The 23,278-nt window shown below is 37.9% G+C and overlaps 1 protein-coding gene across 3 annotated transcripts in view; it reads left to right on the top strand.

The window, feature by feature from the left end:
* FAM126A (family with sequence similarity 126 member A) overlaps positions 1–19,348 on the top strand; it is a 43,320-nt gene extending 23,972 nt beyond the window's left edge. For 2 of the 3 annotated variants that reach the window (XM_041466355.1, XM_041466354.1), the window contains exons 4-11: positions 297–476; positions 3,228–3,308; positions 3,848–3,963; positions 4,293–4,388; positions 6,039–6,155; positions 6,892–6,979; positions 7,479–7,638; positions 14,995–19,348. In XM_041466355.1, coding sequence (XP_041322289.1) covers positions 297–476; positions 3,228–3,308; positions 3,848–3,963; positions 4,293–4,388; positions 6,039–6,155; positions 6,892–6,979; positions 7,479–7,638; positions 14,995–15,551 — 1,395 coding nt within the window. In that variant the 3' untranslated portion in view covers positions 15,552–19,348. Of the gene's footprint in view, positions 1–296; positions 477–3,227; positions 3,309–3,847; positions 3,964–4,292; positions 4,389–6,038; positions 6,156–6,891; positions 6,980–7,478; positions 7,639–13,818; positions 14,114–14,994 lie in introns of all 3 variants that reach the window. The other variant, XM_041466356.1, reaches the window with a different exon arrangement.
* The last annotated feature ends 3,930 nt before the right edge of the window (positions 19,349–23,278 follow it).

Raw genomic sequence — 23,278 nt, 5'->3', positions numbered from 1 at the left:
CTATCCTTTATTTTTTGCCTTTGAGGCTGGAGGAAGTGAGCCAAAAACAAGGCAAAGCAGCCACTGGAATTTTTTTATTCACGTAGGATGAATGGCTCTACTTTTATCATACAAAAGTGTTTTATAGGCATGAAAGTGTAAGGTGACTTGAGCAGTTACAGTCATGCGCTGATAACTAAAATGTCATTTTTATCAGTGTACAGTTTTGGCTAAAGGATTGATCCAGACAAAGTTGCAGATATTTATTTATTTTTATTTAATGTTTTGTTCATTCATGATTGTAACTTGTATTTCAGCTTCTGGAGCCAGTTTGCCACCAGCTCTTTGAGTTCTACCGCAGCGGTGAGGAACAATTGCTGCGGTTTACGCTGCAGTTTCTGCCAGAATTGATGTGGTGCTATCTTGCTGTCTCAGCCAGCAGAGATTTGCAGAGCAGTGGATGCATAGAGGCTCTTCTCCTGGGAGTTTATAACCTGGTTTGTACTTCAACATTTTGTTTTGGAATTAAAATGAATTGATCATTTCAGTCTCAGCTCTTCAAATTGGTGTCTGTCAGAAATCTACAACATGAACTTTCATTCTTTGGTCAAAATTTTCTCTGCTCTTTTTGCAGTTCTTTTTTTGTTACTTATTTCTTGGTATGGTGATTAAACTCACATTCTGCTTGAGAACTTTTCGAGGCACTGCTTTTGAAATTGTTGCCTGTATTTTGACTATCTGGACTGAAACCACCAAAATAAATTACTTTCAACTAATACTTGACTGCTGAACAGCTTGCTTAGCTTTGAGAAATTAAAGGTGTCCATTTGGAAATAACCTTGACATTTTAAAAATACTTTTTTATGAAAATATCCTGTTTGTTGCTATATCTATGCTTTGAATTACAGAATTAATAAGAAGCCCTTAAAAGCACCATATTTTAGTCTTTTTATGGCTATTTTGAATAACTTAGTGTTTTATTATGTCTGTTGGGATTCTTGTCTGTGTAGTTTTTTTCTGGTTGTTTTAGGAAGGCTTTTTGTGAAGTGAAATAGTGATGAACTTCAAGTCTCTTCATCTGAAAATCTGGAGAAGGCAGCTGCTATCCATCTCCTAGAAATAATCATAGGTGTCTTCACCAAGCAAGTGGTAATGTCTTTTTCACCCAGGAGTCTAATTAAAAAGACCTGAGCCCTTATGTTCCACTCCTGGTGAGGCAGAGTACAAGCTTGCTGCCTTTTCTGTATGCTTAGTTGTATCTGACAAGAAGAACATTCCTGAAAAGCATTTGCTCTTATCTTCTGCCTTAAGGCAATTCACTCCTTTATATCCATGATGAAGTAATTTAAGATGTGGTTCATGGATGTGGCTGTAATCACTTGTTTTTCTCCCAGAAGAGATTACATTTAAGTTAAGCTCGAAACCAGTCTGGTAACATCCTCTCTTAGCTGTGAAGAGTTTCTTTCTCAATTAGTAACTTGGCTTCCCGTTTCCAGCTGCCTGGGGTCATAAGAATTTCACAGCAAGCTTCTCTAGGAAGCTGTAGATCAGCATGACTTTTGGGAACTTCTTTCCCTGTTTTGCTTTAAGACATAAGGAATGCTTATGGTAAAACAGTGCCTTGTACTCGCACTGACTTCTTCCCTGCTGCTGTTGGTGTTGCATAAAATTTATAACTGAAACAATCAAGATGGTATTGTTCTTTAGTATACAGGTTGAAAAGGTAGTAGGTAACCTGCTTAGATACTTATTTTCTCTTTAACCAACAACTTTATGTATTCAAAACCAAGAGGAAATATGAATCCTAATATAAAAGTAATTGCTATGTAAATACATATTTACATAGCAATTATTTTTATCTTGGAAACTTAACATGTTCAGTAGGAGCCCTGCAGTTTCTTACTGAAGGAAAATGAAAAATGAAAAATATTGCTCAGAATAATTTTAAATTGGCTGCATTGTGAGGGCTGTGGAATTATTGTGGCTGAACCTTGAGACCGTGAACTGGATTGTTCTACCTTCAGCTTAGGGATGTACAGTGGTAGTGCGTGCAGTTGAAATTTTTTGCTTTCCTAGCTGTAGTCATCAGGGGTTTTTTTAATACACTTCATAAGCTTTAATACACATCATACACTACAAATACATCTTGAAATGTACTCCTGAAACTTAATTACAAATTTGATTATAATGAGGAATACAGATATTAATATTTTTAGAATTTAGAAGTTTGGATGTAGCCATTTTCTTTCCATTTCTCCTGTATATTGAGGAACGTGTTTCCCACATTTATCCAAGAGCAATATTAAAAATTAAAGTATCAGTGGTTTATGTGGAAGTGGAGAAGCTGTGCAGCTTTTCAGAAGGAGCAGCTCTGTGTGCCCTTTTGATCCTTTTCAGTCTCCTTTAGTGCTTTGTCTTTGATTTTAAGACAGGAGTTTTGATAATTGCTATGTGAAGTTAGACCTTCAGCCTTGCAATGGGTGTTAGGAGACACTGAAACTTCTCTCTGATTATTACTTCTGGATATATGAAATAAGCTGCTGAAATTTAGAAAAGAGGGAAGTAAAATCTAGTGTGTGGTGTTTGTTTTGGTCAAGTTTGCTTTGGATCTTTAATTTTTAATTTTATTTTAAATACTCCAGTGTTCTTCTGTGGTGCAAAACCACATCTTGTTTTGCCTTACTCATTAGTCTTCTGTTAACTGACAGGAGCAAGAAGTCTGCCAGCTACTGCTGTGGTGGTATCTTTCAGGAAAGTAGCTTCTCTAAAGCTTTGCATCCATGCTTCTTTTAATTCCATAGAGTGAGTTAGCACACTTGGGCTTTTGCAAGTGCTGTGGTCTGCTGCTGTCAAACCATATGAGGCTGCAGTCATTCCAGGGCTGTAATTTCCAAAACAAGTTGCTTGTTGAGTGCTTACTTGATGGTTAATAGTTTTCAGAACAGAATTATTGATCATAAACCTTCACAACTAGCAAATAGTGTATAATTAAAAAAACATGTTTCCTCTTAGTGTTTTAATGTGGGTTATGTATGCAAATGGATGTGCCCTTGGCTAAGTTATTTGAAGAGTTTTCATAAACAAACAAAATGTGCTGTGATAGAAAGCAAATAGAGAGATAATTTCTAGCTTGCAGCTTGGATTATTACAGTATCCCTATCAGTCCCTATAATAAATAGTATTTAACACTTGAGGATGTCTGATTTCTGTAGTACAGTGTAACCATTGGTATCTTCTGTCTTTTTCAGGAGATAGTTGACAAAGAGGGACATAACAAAGTGCTGAGTTTCACAATTCCATCTTTGTCCAAACCTTCGGTCTATCATGAAGTAAGTGACACCTACAAAGTGAAATTCCTGATTGAGAAGGGCAGTGTTACCATGATTGTCAGGGGTCTTGGCCAGTCAAACATCTCCCAAGGCTGGAGGCATCTCACTGGCCAGAACCTGAAGGGGAGTGGAGTTCAAACCAATGAGAGCATCCAGACTGGATCTTTCAGATGCCCTGTGTGCTTTGGGAGCCTGGTTGTTAAGAGCAAAAGTGAAAAGTAGTTTTAACACGTTGTATGATGACATAAGAACATACTTCTGAGATTTTTGAGTACTGCTAACTGGTCTCTAAGGCCTTTTCAAGGTGGAATAGTCATAATTGTATGATACCCATGCAGCAACTATGTATTTTTTTTTCTTTTCTGAAGCCATATGCCTTATTGGTGTAAAATGAACAGATAATATCTGAACAATCAGATAACATCAAGCCTGTTGAAAATTAATATATAAATATGGTGATGCTTATTGTTGTCTATTTTCCCTGTCATTCTAGCAAGATTTGAGGTTGTTATGCTCTGAATGACCCTTTTTTCCTTCAGCCTTCCAGCATTGGCTCCATGGCTCTCACGGAAGGAGCTTTGTCGCAGCACGGTTTGTCCAGGGTTGTGTACAGTGGACCTCATCCTCAGAGGGAGATGCTGACAGCCCAGAACAGGTGAAATTGTATCGTGGGATTTAGCTTGAGAGTCCCTAATGGATCTGAGCTTCTGATTTTTAGTGTAGTTGCAGACTGAAAGAGGATAGGTGTATGTTATGTTTTGTCATGTGTTTTTTTGTTTCTAAACACGTGTAAATGTAGATGCAGAAAGATCAGCAGGGCGTATTACTGCTGATAATGTAGGGGAAAAGCTTACTCAGTTGTTGATGAAATTGCAATACAATGCCAGATCTGTTCAAATAATTCTTAAAAATTTCCCTGTAAATTTGTTTTCTTTTAAAAAATAAAGTTGGTAATGGAATTCCAATGTTTCTTTCAAATCCCAGGTTTGAAGTGCTGACTTTCCTTCTTCTCTGTTACAATGCTGCCTTAAGCTACATGCCTGCAATGTCTCTTCAGTCATTGTGTCAAATTTCCTCAAGGTAATTTCTGTAGGTTGTTTACTCTTGAAATGGCATTACCAAATTGAAGTGCAGTCAGTTTGGACTTTTTTAATAAAAATAAGCTTTGAGTTCCCAAAGGCCGCTTTTAAACTTGACTTCTTCTTGTATGTGTTTACAGCTGCATTATTTGCTTTTAAAGTATCTCTTATATAACTTTGGGTTGAAATCTCAAAATGGGGAACAGTAACCTGGCTTATGTGCAGGTTAAGCTTCTCCTTTAAGATAAGTCAAAGGGAACTCTTTGTTTTTAATAAAAGTAGTTGTAGTTGTGTTAACTAAAGAAAACCAGAAGTGTCTTTTAGAAGTGTGGTATATTTTGCATTGCAGATTTATTAAATAAATTCAGATGCTGTACAGGTTTAAACTTTCTTGTAATTATAGTAGGTGTTGAAACTTGACATACACCCATTTTTATGGATACATTCAGCATTTCCAAAATCAGCTGTTGCTTCAAAAAACCAAAATAACAATGCCAACACACCCCTCCTGACCTCAAAACAAAACAAAGCCTACTTCAGCTTTAATTACAGTGTCTATTTTTTGATCAATACCATTTTTCAAAGAAGAGAAATGGGTAGTAAACATGTTTGTCTGTGGATTTTCAAAAGTGGACTGTATGTTAAGGGAAAAATTAGAATGCTCTCCTTAACCCAGGAAACCCAAGAGGCCGAGAAGTCATCTGCAGCAGCTTTTTTCTAGGATAGTTCCTAGGGCTTCTCTCAAAACTGAAAAAATGATAATGGGTGCCTGTAAGATTTCCTTCTCTTCAAAGGAGGCAAGAGACTTTGGAGTTTGAAGCACCTGGCAATATTTACAAGAGTAATTATAAGATCTTTGTTAGATAAACTGCTTTAATATAGGAGGTAAAAATACTTAGAAGCTAAGGATTGTGGAAAGGAGACTGATGTTGCTTATTCTGCTTGATTAGGTTTTGATTGTATTTGGAATAAATAATTTTTAAAGCATCCAAAAAAAAACCCAAGCGAGTTACCAGTAGATGCAAGCAAGTCTTTCTGCTTCAAAATGTGAATGTCTGGATACTGAATTATTTAATGTTGTGCAATTTAACTTCTTTCATTGTTCTTCATTCCTGGCTGGTTTTGTTATTCGTCTGCTTACTGAAAATCTTACCCTGACAGCAATTTAGAATAGACAACATGTTAGAATACTGGGAATATGCATCTGAAGCCCTGAATATCTTTCAGTGTCCTGTTTGGATGTAGTGGAATATATATTCTGCTACTTGGATATATAGAATAACTCCTTTAATTGGTTTGAGCAATGGGAAATTAGGGGGTTTTCTTTAGGATCTACAATAAATGTGTTTTCTTCTAGTAAGTCTAATTCAATTTTTATCACTTTCTTAAATTACAAATATGGATTGTAAATGTGAAAATTACAGCACAAAATATTTTGTGCTGATCTCAAGTTGCAAATCCAGATTTTTTGCATCTGGGCAGTTACTAAGTCTCTCTTCATAAACTTACCTTAGATGGATGTCATTCTTGCATTTTTAGAAGAAGTAACTCAGGGCTTCTAAAAACTGATCAGTACTGGTGAAATATTGAAAGTCTATAACCTACAAGGGTGGTTCCACATCATTTACTAATGACAAATGTATTTCTTTAGAATTTGTGTCTGTGGATATCCTCGCCAACAAGTGAGAAAGTACAAGGGAGTCAACAGTAGAATTCCAGTTTCATCTGAATTCATGGTGCAATTGCTAACAGGGATCTATTATGCCTTGTAAGTTGTTTGGGTTTTTTTTTTTTCTAATATGCAAACAAAATGCCAGCCTAATTTGTGTACTTGTTCAGACACACTACCTTGGAGACACTTCATTTTCTATGGGCAGATGTTGTGTGTAGCAGTAAGGTCCTTGGGAAGAGACAGTTCTTCAAGTAGTTGGATGAAGTTACCTGTGTCATACTGGGGAGAGATTGCTGGAGCAGCACTTGATAGGTGTAACTGCTGATGGGAAGAAAATACTGTAAAAACTTTTCCAGCCATTGTCTTCTGTTCACATTTTTGCATGGTTGGTTTTGACATCAGTCTAGTTAAGGAGAAGAGGTTATATTTTTTCTCTGAAATGCTGATGTCACCTACCCTTTGAAAGTCATATTCATGTGTGAAGCTTACTCAGTAACTGAAATAATTGGAGACTAGTAATACAGGAATACTCAAAAGGTGGAGTAATATTAAAAAATCCTGATTGTATTTCAGAATATTTCGTGATTAGCTGATCAACAGCTAATGATATAATTTTTAAACTGCTTGGGATGGCCAGTGAAAATAAATCTTTGTCTCCATAGATGCTACTTCAGTGTTCTCTAATTAGCAGGCTTACTGCTAACAAACACAAGCAGTTCCAATTCTCTAAACTGAACTCTTAAGGAACACCAGAGCTGTGAAGGTTAGGTGACCAAGAAGGTTCATCTGTTGACACAGATGCTTATTATTACACATAATTTTACCTTTGCAGTTATAATGGAGAATGGGATCTGGCTCGTAAAGCTATGGATGACGTTTTGTATAGAGCACAGCTTGAGCTGTATCCAGAACCTCTGCTGGTAGGTATTTTATTTTCTACTCAACAATTTGTTCAGTAGAATTTTTAACCTGGGAGATCCTTGCTGTGAGCATGCATGATACAAGATGATACCAGGAACCTGAAGCTGTGTGTGTGCTTGTGCAAACATCTCGATCTGTTAGTGCACACACTACGCAGGGCCTCTCACTGCCCTTAGTCGTGGTGTCACGTTTCCTTGTGACCAAGCTGTTTTCAACAGAACACTTTTAAATCTTCAGAACCAGCATAATGGTGCAGCAGAAGGAATAGCCACATCTTGAAACTGGAAACTTTGTTTTAAGGAAGTGGCAAGTATAAGTTCTGAGAGCTAATTGCAAACTGGCATTCTTTATAGGCCAGTGCAAAAAGGTGGCATGCTTTTTGACCATAAATTGGAATTGTACACAGTATTCTTCTTGAAATAGGAAGAATCCCCGTCAGAATTCTTCTAAAATTTGTACCTTTGTGATAAGAACTTAAGTGCATCATTTCTGTTCTAGGTTGCTAATGCAATAAAAGCTTCACTGCCTCAGGGTGCCATGAAATCTAGTAAAGAAGGTACAAGATGCATTCAGGTTGAAATTACACCTACTTCATCCAGAATATCAAGAAATGCTGTGACTAGCATGTCTATAAGAGGGCATAGATGGAAAAGGCATGGTAAGAAACACATTTTGCAATGAATTCTTAGTTTTTTCCATGTTTTTTAAATAATACTGAGAATTTTATTATTTCACATATTTATTGCATATAGGCAAGCAGCAATTTGGAGGTTCTTATTTTCTTGACTGGTGAATGGGAATCTCAACACAATTCAGATGAAGTATATGCTTTATTTCCTTAACCATGTTTTAATAAAAACACAGCACACACAAACCCTTTTTGTTAAAGGGAGTTGTACACAATTAGTGCTCCCTCAGAAAATTATGTTCCTGCTTTCTTCTGAAAACTAGTTTCTAGTATCTGAAGCAAAATAAATATTTAAGAACTTTACCACAGAACCTCATCTGTCTTAAAGTACTTAAATAAAAATATGATTTAAGGATAGAGGGGTAAACTACTATGTTTTGGTGTTATGGTTTAAGCCCACACAAGAAGTAAGCCCCATACAGCTGCTCACACACTCCCTACAGTGGGATGGAGGAGAGAACTGGAAGAGTAAAAGTGAAAAATCTTGTTGAAATAAAGCCAGTTAATGAGATACAGCAAAAGCTGTGCCTGCAAGCAAAGCAAAACAGGGAATTCATTCACTGCTTCCCATGGGCAGGCAGGAGTTCAGCCATGCCCAGGGAAGCAGAGCTCCATCACTCTTAACAGTTACTTGGGGGGACAAACACCAAATATCCTCCCTCTTCTCCTTCTTCCCCCAGCTTTGCATACTGAGTATGATGTTACATGGTCTGGGATACCCCTTGGGTCAGTTGGGGACAGCTGTCCCAGCTGTGTCCCCTCCCAGCTTTTTGTGCACCCCCAGCCTGCTGGCTGGTGGGGTGAGGAGCAGAAAAGGCCTTGGCTCTCTGCAAGCAGTGCAATAACAAAAGCATACCCCTGTATCAATAAAATATCAACATTTCCACCCCAAATCCAAAACACAGCCCCGTACCAGCTGCTGTGAAGAAAATTGTCTCTGTTCCAGCCAAAGCCTGTAGATTTGGGCAGACTCTAGTTTAAGGGCTTCCATAAAGCAGAACATGTCTGGGCTAAAAAGTAGGAAAAAGTGGTGCTGAATGTGCTGCAGAAGTAGCAATACCAGCAAGAGATTGTGTGAGTCTAAATGTTGTATTCCTTCACCTTGGGCATCTTCAGATGAGGGAAGAGCCACTGGACCAGAATTGGCAATTGTTCTGTTGGGATTGTAATCCTGGTAACAAGCTAAGAGTGTGAGTGTAGATAAGAGTGCTTTTCTAATAGGTTCACTGAAGATTTTGTAGTACCATTAAAATTTCTGTATGATGTTACTAAGTGAGCTTTTGTAGTATATGGACAGTTAGAAAAATTTTGCAAAGTTACTTGTCATAAATTGGCCAAGAGGTAATTCAGATAAGTGTTGAGAAGCACTTGGTGGTAGAGCACATTTGTGGTACTTGCACCAATAGTAAGCTGCCAGAGAGGGTGGAGGGCAGAGAAGAAAGATAAAATAACTAAATTTCATTGCAGTTGATTAAAAACTACTTAAAACCATCAGACAAACCTGAGGAGCAAAACATTAGTGTCTTTAGTGAGATGGAGTAGCAGGACATTACTGACATCTCAAGGCTGCTTTCTTTCTTCAGCCTTAAAGTTATTAAGCATGGATTATTGACCAGATGCAAGAAAACTATATGATATCTTAGCTTTTAAATGGACAAATGCCCTCTGAAGCTTGGCAATTTTGTTAGCTATTATTTTTGAGGGGTTTTGATGCTTGTACAAATGAGATGGTGGAGAGTAACATAGGTTAAGGATACTTAGTGCTTGGTCATACAGAGAAATTGAAAGTGTATTAAAATAAACATTCCCTTTGTGTTTACAGGAGAAAATACAGGAGATCAAAGTAGTACAAAATGAGTATTGGATACGTCCTTATAAGAATGCAAAATTTTCAGCAAATACAGAAATAGAGAAGTTTCTACAGTTATTGCCTCCTTGCAGGGAGTCTGGCTTGGTGAAGTTCAAGGAAAAAAGTGTGTGACAGGTGTGCCCTGCAGCAGATAACAGTAAGGTGAAAGGGAAATAAAAATACCAATTGAACTCAGAAGTGGAGTGGAATGCTGTGTTTTATGAGAGTCTTATAAAGTAGGACAAATTGAGAGAAACAGCAATAATCTAGTCAGTGCATTCCAAGCAAGGAGTGAGTAGTCAGTGTTCAGAGATGAAGACTGAAAGATTAAGGACTTTTTCAAAACAGCTTATGCCAACATTTTGTTTGGGTTTCTGTGGAAATGTTGGATTTGTCTCAACAGTACAGGATTTAATGAAGAGGAAGAAAATCACGTGGTGTAAGGTGGGTTGGAATGGAATACATGGCAGGCTGTGGGAGTAATTGTAAATTTGAAGGCTATGCAAAGACTAGGCTGATTAAGAGTCCAAAGCTGAATCTGTGGTATCTAGCTAAGTGACTGCCAGTTGTGTGCTTTTAAATGGTAAATATTCCATGCATTAATCACTTCAGCTAATCTTCTCAAAATTCTCGTTATAAAATCCTAACAAACCTTTTGTTTGTGACTTGGACAGCCCTTTTAAAGTCAGAGGGGATGGTCTCCCATTTTCAAAATTCTTACCAAACTAATTCAGTGCCACACATTTCCTGAGGAAAGGAAGATATGAAATACATCTTCATGACTGGCATGCAGAAAGAATAACAAGGCTGTGCTTACACATGCTTGTTTAAATTAAAATGAATACTGGAATTGGTAGAAATTAGATGACAAACCTTGTACCTCTTGACCATTATTCTTTCTAACTCTCTCACAGTGTAAGAGGAAAAAAAGTATTATTTTTATTTTCATTATAATAAAAATTAGTGTAAATGGATTTGGAAGTCAGAGGAGACAACTGAGTGGTATTTGATGTTATACTTTACATGGACTGATGAAGCAAATTATCTCTTGGGGAAGCAAGGGCAGTAATTTTCAATCACTACTTACGTGTGTAAAATAATATAGAAGAAACCCAGTGAATCACATTTCCAGCTGAGAAGCATGGGCTTTATTTTATTTATGTTTTAAAAAATTAATTTTACTATAAAAGTTTTCAGACATTAGATCTTGCTAGCCTTTGCTAGAACTCTTGAAGTCAGTTTTGAATAAAGGTTGACTTAACATTGAATCTTCTTGTGATACTTAACCCTGTAATTTGTTCATTAGGAGCAGTTACTTAGAAGGACTTTTAAAATTCAATCAGTAATGTGAATTTGGACTTCACAGATAGGTACTTTAGGGGTACTAAATGTGAGGGTGGTTTGTAAAATAGATCCATCTAATCACAAATGGGTGTTGTTTATGGAGTGAGCTGATACTAACCACTACTTAGCAACAAATTATATAGTGCTGTTGGATTAGATTGCCTTTAAATTATCACACCTGAAGGGGAGCATTAGCTCTTGTGTGTAGAGGTGTGCATAAGAGAAATACTCTGATGGAACAGACGGAGAAGAGCTGACCAGATCTTGGTGGGATACATAACACAAGAACAAAGACATCAGCTAGCGAGGAAGGACAAGAAGTTACTTTTTTCTTTACTGCAGAAATTGACTTTCATGTAGTTTAGAAATACTAGTCTTTGAATTCTCTCTGTGGAAAGAATTTTCTTGCTTTTTTTTCTTTTTTTTATTAATTCCTGAAATAATTGTAACTTGCAAGAATCTGAAGTTAATGCTAATTTTAGGGTATAAGCCTGGTCCTTTTATGACTAATTAAATATGCTAACACAGTTGTGGAGGACTTGCAGTTTGAGCTTGTGGGGGTTAAAATTGAATTACATTCTGAATGGTCAGTTTGCCTGTGCTGTCTGAGGTAAATTATCTGGGCAACTGTAATACGGTCGACTATAATTTTGAATTAAGTTTTAGCAATTAGTAAACATTAAATGCATTTATCAGAGTTGGTTGTACTACTCAAAGCTTTCAGAAATGTGACACCAAATACATTTTCCTTCAACTTCTATGGGTATATCTATGTTAACAATCAAACTGATGTAATTATTCATTTCCATCTCTACACTGTTCAGCAGTGTCCTTGGTTTTCTCTTTTGTTACATTACCTTGTGCACTGGGTATTAATAGCTCTCTCTCTCAAAGGCTAGACCCCCAGAGCTGTCCAGCTTTTAAGCAGTATTATCTTCACCACCAAGCACTATGAAGCTGAAGGTTTGGGTGTCCTTAAAAGCTGTAAAATAAGGAGGGTGTGCTGCTGTGGAGGATGTGGATTGTGTACTCTTATCCCTGCCCCAAGCCTGTAGCTGCTATGGTAGACAGTGTTAATGGGAGTTGAGATATCCCATATCCTATTTTTTCCATTAGTTTCCTCCTGTAGTCAGTTAAATTCAGAGAAAGTTATATTTCCTTTAGACATCATTATAATGAGTAAAACTCTTAACTTTTTGGGTTTTTTTCCCTCAGTTTGTTTTAGTAAGGGTTACTCAGCTGTGGGAATGCAGCAGTATTGGGTGAAGTGCTGATATCACAGCTGGATGTTACATTTAGAAGTGCACACCACCAAATAACCATAACTGGGTAATGCTTTTATACAGAACCTTTAAAAAAAAAAAAAAAGAAAAAATCTTCCTCTGTTTTTCTGATTTCTGCTGTGTACTTTGAGTCTTCTTTCTTTGGAGTTGGATAATCAGTGCTTTTCTGACAGCTAAGCTCTGTTCTGTCCTTTTCTCTCGCTGGGGCAGCAGGAAGGAGTTTCAGGTTGCCATTGGAGAGGCACAAGTTCCTCATTCCAGTGAAGTTAGAGCACTGAGGCCAGTCAGAGCATTGGTCTTCTTACTAACCTTTCTGCTTCTGTGTTTTTAGAAAAAAAAAAAAAAGGGCTATATTTGATGGTGCTTTCATTATGACAATTGTTTATTTATTGTTATTACTATTCCAGTCCATGGAACTCGTTGCCACCTTTGCTACTGGAAATAGAAGACTTTTACAGAAAGTGCTGTTACAAGTGAATGGTTCTGAGTTTCCTCCCAAATATCAGCAATTTAGTGAGGAATAGCATCAGTTATTAATGCCATTTCCTTTGGGTGGTGCAGCTTGTTAAATAGATACTTTGATTGGTCATTGATTAGTTAGAAAGACTTATGATTATTAGAATTTTCAAGTAAAATAAGGGATAGCTCTTACACCAGGGGACACTGATGTTCATCCCTGCCAGAATAACCTTCTGGCTCAGTAGTGATCAGTGCACAAATGGTAGTGAAAAGCCCAGTGCTGGAGCCACCTGACCTAGAAGTGCACTGTACCTGCACAAGAGTCTTCAGGGAGGGGACAGAAGGAAGAGGGGATCCCCTTGAACTAAAGAGCATTAGAGCTGCCACTGTGAAAAATCATCTCATTGCAAATTCCTCTGGTTTTGGACTTCATACTTCAGTTCAGGATGCTGCCAGCTTCTGTCATGTGCAGTAGCAGACTGGCAGTATGGTCTGGGTGGTTCTTACTTAATCCTCAGGGCTGAAAGAGCTGCATTACAAATAAAATAGGGACTCACTTGAGCTTTATTCTGAGCTGTGCTTTTAGTGCATTTTTAGTCTCATCAAGTTTCTGTGCCACAGTGCTCTTCTCCACTAGTTTTCCTGGGATATCCAGAAATACCTTTCCAGTTGAAAACAGTTTTTTTTAAATGAAGGAAGAAAATTTATATCAGTGTGCTTGAGTTTGCTTTGTTGTTTCACTGTTAGTTTTCAAGCTGACCAAGGTGCAACATCATGACATTGTATGTGTAGATTTTCTAGTCTTGAAAATAGTCTTGACAATATATGAAATTGATATGCCATTTAATTGTAAAAGTAACTGTCACTCTAGCATGGTGATATGGAGAATATAGTCATAAAAGGGAATTATGAACTGTTCTTTGGTTTCTGATAATCTGTTTCATGATCCTCAGAAATTTCAGTTTTGAAAGATCAAGCATGGGCCTTTCCAGTATGTGATGCAGGCCAATAACTGGAAGATTGAAGACTGCCATTTTAGAAATAAAGCAAAATTCCATACCTGCTAATGTTGCTAATTAACAAGAGGTTAATATGTTTACATCTGCTTTAATTTATAATGCTTAAGTCATCTGTATCTATTGGCTTTTGTTTCATGTTTTGTTTCAGACATCTTTTGTTTGTTTTTTTTTTTTTTTTATCCATCTTTAATTCTAGAACAACCAGAGAATGGTAATGATGCTACTGAATTGGGCAACTTTATCATACCTGAGATTAGTGTCACAAGTGTGGCTGGAGAGAGGACCGGGAATGGGGAAAAGAGCAGAGCTCTAGCAGAGAATGATGTTCAGCATTTACAGGGAGTACAGGAAACAGCTACAGAACCTAGAACTGACAGCAAAGGCATGCCAGAAATCAGGAGGCAAAAATCTGTAAGAAAAATGATGGAGGATGGAATAAACTCATCTGGCAGAGTGCAGTTTTAGCAGAGCACTTGTAGCTGCACTGTAAGGTACCGCTGTTGATTGAAAGGGTCACTGCTGCATGTTTCAAGAATTAAAGTATGCAGTTAATATATTTGCATGTGTAATAACACAGTTGCATGTATTGCACACAGCTGTGCCTGTGCCACAGACAATGATGACATACTTACAAGTAGATCTGGAGATCTACTAGTTAATCTGGAGAAAATACACCAAGACTCAACATACCTTTGTGTTTATTGAGCATATTTATAAGAGTTTACAAAATCCAGTGATCAATGGTATGAAAAATCCATCGAAATGGATGTTAAAAGTATCTTGCTCTGTAACTCAGATTTCCCAAATTCTACCTTTCACGGTGTACTGCAGATCTCATGTTGTGCTTGAGTTTCCAACTCTGTAACTCCTACCACCAGACCTGTGATGCAGAAAGTGACCTTTCAGTCCTAAAGCATTCTTGGGTTGCTAAACATGCAGGTGCCATAGGGTGTCCTGGGGCATTGATCACATACCTCTGTAATTAAAAAGCTTGGCCAAATCCTGTAGTGGATCACTTGCTCAAAATAAGATTTACACTTTTGTTTTGTTCTGTATGGTACTTTCTAATCTCTAAGTTTCTAATTTCCTGCATGAATTAACAAGACTGCATTTTTTTTTCCTTCAAAATCACAACAAAATGAGATTGGGGGCATGCTTTTTGATGTAGTTAATGTGGCATTACTTGCTGTAACTCTATATCCAAATGAACCTTAATTCCAAAATGTCATGGAATAGGTAAGCGTTGTCTTCTCTTCTCTGTTCTACTGCTGTATGGCTTCATGCTTATAAATATCAAAATTGAACAATATATAAAATCAGTGAATGTGAGACAATCAATTGCTAATTTTTTATTTCTGTTTCTCTCATGCAGATAATTCTGACTTAGCAATTGAAGAAGAACTGATAGAAGTGTCTGAAACCGATGAAGGGTTTTACTCTAGGGCTACTTCTGGTACAAGTCAGTCTGCCCTATCTAACAGCAGCACCATGAGCAGCAAGAACCTCTTAGGGAAGAGCCAGCGAAGGTCTGGAGGAAGCAAACCCGGAGGAAAAGAAAAAGAAGGGGAAACCTGCAGAGAGCATTTATCACGGAAACAAACTCAGAGAGCCATGAGTGAGAATCTAGAGCTTGTCTCTCTGAAGAGACTGACACTGACAACCAGTCAGTCCCTGCCTAAGCCTGGCAGCCATAGCCTGGCCAGAACGACCACTACTGTGTTTAGTAAATCCTTTGAACAGGTCAGTGGTGTCCCAGTTCCAAATAATCGTGGTGGTGTCTCTGGTACAGAGGCAAACAGGTTTTCAGCTTGCAGTCTTCAGGAGGAAAAATTGATATATGGAACAGAAAGAACAGATCTTCCTATTTTAAGCAAACAACCTAATCAGCAGCGACCTCCTAGTATTAGCATAACTTTGTCAACAGATTGATATTAAATTGGCCAGTATAAAAAATAAATTACTGAGACTTTATCCTGATATTGGTACATTAAGCTCTTAATATGCCATACCTTACTTCCTTAAGTCTCAAACCTGTAAATTCTTATTTGGCTGATGTGTGACAGTAACAGTGAATAGGCAACAGTTATAATTATTTTAAGTCAGCTTCTGCTATCTTTACAGCTTCATGGAAAGTTTATACCTTCACCAGCTGAACGAGCGTTAATTGGTTGGTTGTCACTGGCCACGGTGTGTGGCTTCTTACAGATGTACAATGTGGGAACAAATAGAGTGTCTCTCCCAGATTCTACTTTTTGTCTTCCACTTGGCATGGGCAAAACTGCAAGTACTTGGGGTTTTTTTAGGAGGAGTCTTGCTGTATCATCATGCAATTTTGGAAGAGCATTGTAAGAACATTGTCTTACATGTGAGCTGTGCTTACGTGTAAATATAAACTAGAAACATCACTTCAGTGTTTGGTGTTCTGGTGGCTTTTGTATTGGTAGTTAGTACACGTAGCAATGTTCATATTTCTTTATGCCTGTCTAAGTCCAATTTTAGATGCATTTTGGTTTATCTGTATGTCTATGAAACTGGGCCTGAAGTAATACAACAGCAGAGCTTGTGGCTGGGAATTATTGCTGTAGTAGTTACTCTTAAGACTTAAAAATTATGTAACAGACTCTTTCTTTAAGATTCTTAAAATCAGTTCCAAAACTACTCAACTGAAAAGCCAGTCATCAGTATTTTTATTGTCTGTGGGGAAGAGATGTGCTTGTGTACCAATGTTATGTAGAAATACGAGCCCTCTGCACTGACTTAAGCAAATCAGGAGTGTGAATGTGCTTAACAGGAATTTCATACTTGAGACTAAGAGAACACTACCAAAGGATGTGTACTTTCAGTAACTTGCAAGCACAAAGGGGAACTATAATGTAAATATAAGTAGCACTGTAATTCCTAAGGTTTTTTATACCTGTTATTTTTCTAGTTCGAAATTCTAAACCAGCAACCTGTTCAAGATTTTACCTAACCTTTAGCCTTCAGTGACTTTGACAACAACTTTTGTAATGTTAAGATTTTAATTAAAAATGGACATTAAAACTTCTTATGCAGAAATCTGAAGAAGCAGCTGCTGACAAAGCCACTCTAGTAGCAGTTACTAGCTGATGAACAGACAATATATCATTATGAGTGGAGAAGTAAGATGAAGATCTAAGGCATAGTTGCTCCCAACTGTCCAGATCTCTACAGCTGATAATCCCTTCTTGTCAAGAACATTGTAAAAAAACAAACACTAAAGTTCTGGTAGACTTTCCCATTTGCTTGGAGATAAGTTTAGATACTTTTGACTTAAACTGAAGCACAAGTAACTTTTAAACAGCTAATGTTATTCAGGTTTATAGCAATTAATAAGCTGATTAATGAATGAAAAGAGTAAGTAAGTTGTATAATTGTACTAATAAGACCACACGCTGGATGTGTAGATTCCTGAGAATGCACCAAAGTATGCAGAATAACCCCATCAGTCTGTAGGTGTTCATATTTACCCAAGAGCCTGAATTTAAAGGAGTATGCCACAATTTCTCATTCTTCATTTTGTTGTGTGACACCATTCTGTTCTAGTAATGCAGTACTTCACCTTTTTACATGAAAACTTATATTCCTAATGGATAAAATACAAATTTGTCCTGTTTATTTTTTAATACTGACCAATGAGAAAAACTGGTTCTTTGAGGTTGTTTTTGTAAATACTTTCTACAGCAGAAAATTTAGCCTCTTTTTTATAGGCTTTTCTGCAATACACATTAGACAGGACACTTGTTTCACATTGACTGATGCATCTATCTGGCTGCTGGACATGCAGGGCCACCAGCAGCAGCAGGGTGTTAGCAGCTGATAGATGGCATTGGCTGTCTCTACACCAAATGAATGTAGAGCTCTTCCTTCCCTTGAAATTTGATCTGGATGTTTCAAAGAAATAACCTGCAAAACTTACAGCAGTTTCCTAATCCACTTTTGCAGTGTAGGATCTAAAGAATGCATTAGAAAAAATTTGCAGTGATTTAAATTGACATGAAACTAGGATAGATAAATAAAATTGCAGTAGACAAATATTTGTTGTTATGGTATTAGTTGTGAGGTAGTGTTGAGGGGCTAGAATTTTTGAGAATTCTGCTGGTTTATTTCATAATTGTTTGTTACCTCCGTGGTAGACACTCTTTCAAGCTGGGTGTTGGCATAAAAGATATTTATTGTACTGGGAAGATTTAGCTCTAAATAATTAGGATTTCAAATTAGGATCTAAAATGCCATAAAGTGTAGATATGTAACATAATGTTTCCAGTACTCCTGACTACAAGCCAAATGGTGTTGAAATGAAGTTTGTTTATCCTTTTTTATCCAGCTGGTCTGGCTTGAACCCAAGACATGGGCTCATATTGGTACAACTGAAATAACATCAATCTTCACACTTTTTTTGAGAAAATTATAAAAGGAAAGGTTCTTGGTACTAAAGACTATTCTGTCCATACACATGTGGCTTCATATCAACACGTTTGTATTGGTCTCTGGAGTAACTTACCCAGTGAGGAGTGTGTTTTTGTGAGCTGGCATCACACCTTCATACTGATCGAGTCTAAAGAATTTCTTTCCGGAGTACCAAAACTTTGAGTTGTGCTTCTTTTTTTTTTCTTAAAAATTGAACAGTTTAAAAAAAAAAAAAAAAAAAAAAGGCACAAGGGGAGTGAGGGCAGAATTATTTGTTGACCAAATATCCATGGTGCAGGATTGGGAGAGGGGTGGGAAGAGTGATGAGGGAAGTTGGGCAGGAAGCAGATATTTCTAAAATTGTCACACTCTGGGGGTTTGAGCGTTATCCAATCACTTCAGACTGTCAGATGGAAAATCTTTGTTAAAGAAGTAAATGTCTGCTAACAGTGTAAAGGAAACCCATTAAGACACCACACATTAGTCTGCCCAGGAGTGGGTAGTTCTGATGAATACCTTCCAAACATACACAGCTGCACCATTCTGCAGGAAAAATGTTATGTGGGAGTGAATCATCTCACATTGTAATAAGAGAAGTTGTTTCAATGCTGACGTTTATAACTGACCTTACTGTTCCAAATCAGAGGACACACTGTTTTCCAAGGATGGCTTTGAACAGCAACACTTGCAAAACTTACTGAAGCTGAGAAGAATTATTTTTGTTGTGAGAATATGTAACATTTGTGCAAAAAGCGTATGGCCTATGACCACTTGCTGTAGAGCTGCAGTGACTTTTCTGAATGGATTTAAATATCTTGAATTGCCTTGATTACCTAACAAATTTGAAAGGTACAGAAATAGAGCTATTTTAGCCACACTTCTCTTTAAGGAGGTTTCCTATGAGAAATTCTAGAAATTTCTAATGTAATTGTCCAGTACCTTTTGTTGGTCTTTGAGGCTTACCGTGCTGTATATAGATGTATAATATATTGCCTTTTGTATTTGTATAATTCTACTTCTGAGACTAGGTGTGCACATTTGATATTCCCTGAAGTCTGTGGAACATCTGCATCAGTCTATAGATGTATGTCTTTCACATGAGAACCTGAATTTAAGCAACTGCCACACTTTCATTCTTCAGCTCATTATGTGACACTGTTTTAGAAACAGTTTTTCACCTTTTTTGCAGTGAAGTGTTCTCTTGATTGTACATGAAAACTTACATTCCTAATGTATAGGCTACAGAATTGTCTTTTTAATGTTTAATAATTTTGGCAGTAAAATAAATTTGTTTTTTTTGAAGTTGTATACTTTTGTAAGTACTTTGTACAGCAGAAAATGTTGCCTCTTTACAGACTTTGTTGAAATACACATTACATAGCTACATATTTTTTCAGTTTTCATCCTACACATCCAGAAGTCATAGTCAAGTTGACTGCATTACTTAAAATATGCTGAGTACCGATTTTATACAACATAGGGTGTGCAAATGCAGCCCTGTCAGGAGGACACCGTGGCTGAGGAACGCTGGTGGGTGAAGGGCGAGTTCAAGCACATGAGTTGCAAATTGGCAGAAGCAGATGGTGATCCTGTCAGTAAAGCAGCACTACCTGGGCAGATTGGTAGTTTTGGTGGTGTGGATATTAACAGTGGTTTGATACCATTATCTGCCCTGTGTCCAGGATACCTCTGGGGGCTGTTCTTGCTGGTAACAACAGAGGCAGAGGTGGCAGTCAGTGCCTTGGCCTTTTCTGTCAGCAGCTCCTCTGCCCCACTCAGCTGTGGTGTCTTTTTTTCCCCTAGTCTTTCTGTTGCTGATGATCTCTCTGCTAATTCGTTTTTCCCCTTGCCCTCCACCTTCCATATTCCACTTCATTTGGGGTTTGTCTTTGCTAACCCCACCTGTGCATGCTTGGATGGTGCATCTCCCCAGTTCGCCTGCTCTTGCTTCCACCTCCTGTATGGTGCTTTTTCGTGTCTAGTCAGGTGCTCCTGCTTCATGCTTCCATGCCTTCTGCCACCTCTGCTTGCTTTTCTGTGTGTAGCCATAGACCATTCTTAAACATGGTAGAGATGGTTCTTGAACATCCTCCAGCTCTCCTGGGCTTTTCTCTCTAGGATGGTCTCCCATGGCCATCAGCAGAGAAATTCCTGTGCAATGCAAGCTCTGTTCTGTAGGTCCAAGGTTGTGATCCTGCGTTTAATTCAGGGTTTTTTTCCTTTGCCCTCACAAATGTAGTCTCTGGTGCAATGCTGTAGAGAAAGCTGGATGAATGAAAGAGCTGTAGTAGAGGGCAACGGTGGGAGATCTCACTGCATAGTTTCCTATTTTTTGGATGTCGGTGTTTAACTGTGTCTTTTGAAAGGACAAAACTCAATTTCTGATTCCAAGCATTGGAGTAGGTAAAAGTTTTCCTTTGCAGAAGGTACAAATTAGACTTGATGCTATGATTGTCCTGTAAGTGTGTAGGATTTGCAATTTCAGTTACAGTGAGTGAAAGGCAGTGCTTAAAATGGGCTCTTATGTCGTTTCAGGGTCAAATAGCTATTGATTAGTGAAAGACAACATGAATTTCAAAATTTCAAAACTTCCCAAAATGTGTTACTTCAAAATACTGTGTGTATTTGAAGATGAGAATATAGTTGAGAGCCTGCTGGACAATTCATGGGGAAAGGGGTGTATAAAGGTATTACAGGCAATTAGTAACAAGTTACAGAAATTACATTTGTTCCTACAGACTTCACAGCTGGTTGCCTGCACTGAACTTGTAATAGTTGTTTTTCAGTTTTTATGTTAATCTGGCTCTGTGTTAAAGATGACTTCAGTATGGGGGTTTTCTCCCAGCCCACAGCTGCCAGGTAATAAATACACCTGCTAATTCAAGGAAGTGGGAAGAATGTCACTGTGAAACTCCAGAAGCCTTTGTGAAACAAGCCCTCACATCGCACGGCGCTCGCTTCGTTAGCTTGATTTCTAAAATAAGGAGGTGTTTAGTCATTAAATGCTGCTACTCTGCATGTGCAGGGACAATACAGAAATGTAATGGTGCGGAAGGACTGGTGGAAGTCAGTCTGAGTCACACAGCACTTCTGACAAGCTGCCTGCTTGTTGTTCTCATCAGCAGTGCTGACTAATCCTGGCAGTCCCCCACACAGACTTGCTTGGTCTGGAGCACGAGGGGAGGTTTTGTGCTGTGAGAGGGCACATTTCAGAGGGGATAAGAAATGTCAGCTTCTGCCTCCACAACACACAACAAAGTAAATGAAGGTGTGTCACGTATTGGCGTAAGAAGTCCTTGGTGTGGATTTGGTGTCATTTGTCCTTGGTGTCATTTCTGCAATACAAATAGTCAAGCAGAATAATGAATGCTCAGTGCTTTCTCTGGAAAGATACTTTCTTCATGCATGAAGTCATGGAATCACAAAATGGTTTGGGTTGGAAAGGACCTTAAAGATCACCTGGTTTCAGTTCCCTTGCCATGGGCAGGGATGCCACTTACTAGAGCAGGTTGCTCAGAGCCCCATCTAACTGGCCTGGAGCACTTCCAGGGATGAGGCATCTACAGCTTCTTGGGGCAACCTGTTCCAGTGCCTCACCACTCTCACAGTAAAGAATTTTTTCCTAATGTAAACTTACTCTCAGTTTGAATCCATTATCCCGTGTCATGCCACTACATTCTCTTGTACATCATCTTCAACTCCACTGAATCACTAATTAAAAAATTACATATAAAACATATTTGTGTGTGTGTGTATTTTACCCATTTTATTTTCCTCTTCAGCTATCAAGGTATGGAGATTGTAGAACTGCCATGGAGACTGCTGGAGCTGGCAAAACCTTGGACCAGCACTGGTGTCAATGACCTAGGATACCATGTTAAGTAGATGTAGCTAGGCAGTGAAAGGTTGTATTGTCATTCATGTATTTTCCTTGTGGTTTTATCTGCCAGCAGTAAATTGATTTGAGTATAAATTGTAAAGGCTCTTGAAGTTATTCCTTAAAGATGTTTTCTTTTTTTAAAAAATCACAATGCTCCTATTTTTTTCCTTTTGCTTTTTTAGTTGGTAAATTGCATTGTGCTTTCATTGTTGTTAATAACCTGCAGTTCAGACTTCAATAATAATTGGGAGGGAATCAAGATAGTATTATATATGATAACATTTTGTGAACCAACTGTCATACCAAATGTCATCTTTCAGCAGACTGTTTTGCCCCTCAAATGTTGGTGTTTAAGAAATGTGCTATAATAAATCAGTATAACTACTTTCACGAGGTAACATCATTGATATTTAATTTACTTGTTTGCTTATTAGTTCACTGAGATTTATATTCCTCATTTCAGACATTAGAAAATACCAGTCCAACTGCTCTTTAGCAAAAGAACTGGTTTCATCTCTCCCTGGAGAAAGATACAGGCACTGTCAAACCGATTCAGGACATCCTGAGCTAGGAAAATCCTTTCTGACACCCACGAGGTGTTTATCCCATGTCTTCCTCCTTTTTCACCCTGAACAACTGGCTTAGCATTGCTGCCTTCCTTCTGATTCTGACTGAATTGAATCCCTACATTCCCTTTCTTGCTGAATTAAGCCCAAAGAAGCTTTAGCACAGCATCAGTGGCTTCAGCAGAGCTCTGAATGTCAGCAGCTGTCCCCTTTGCTAAAGGCCTTACAAGCAGGCAGATGTCTAGGAAGAATAGATCTGGTTTCGTCGTTTTCTGGCCAGGCTGTAAAGATCAGCTTGAAATAATGTGGACAGGTGCTGGGATTTAGCATTCAAACTGCATCTGTTCAGATTGTATGACTAATCATGAAGTAGTTGCATTTTCAACCATTTTCAAATGTCTAAAATAGGGAAGGAGGAAAGAAAGAGAGCACAAATCTCACTCTATCATTCTCATTTCTTTATTTCATATATTTCATTCTTATTTCTCACAAAGCTATTGCTTTATGATCCCACTTAGAAGTATGCAATACCTTTACCAGCTTTTGAATTTTAAGGTGGAATAGCAGCAAGGCTGTTAATGCTTCCTTATAAGTGGATGATTTGTGTTCAGCTCTAGCTGAGTCCTCTGGCAAATCTTGATTCTTAACTATTTGGGTTGGGAAAGAGCTCCTTGACTGTCTTGCATACTGTATCAAATCCATATCTTTAAGCTTCCTTGGTTATCCATGAGAACTTGCTTTTTCCTGCTGCCTGCATAGGAAGCCATGCTACAAAAACATGG

The sequence above is a fragment of the Pyrgilauda ruficollis genome, unplaced genomic scaffold (assembly GCF_017590135.1).
Source record: "Pyrgilauda ruficollis isolate IOZ18807 unplaced genomic scaffold, ASM1759013v1 scaffold2, whole genome shotgun sequence".
Taxonomy (NCBI): Eukaryota; Metazoa; Chordata; class Aves; order Passeriformes; family Passeridae; genus Pyrgilauda; species Pyrgilauda ruficollis.
This window is presented reverse-complemented; position numbering and strand designations above follow the sequence as displayed.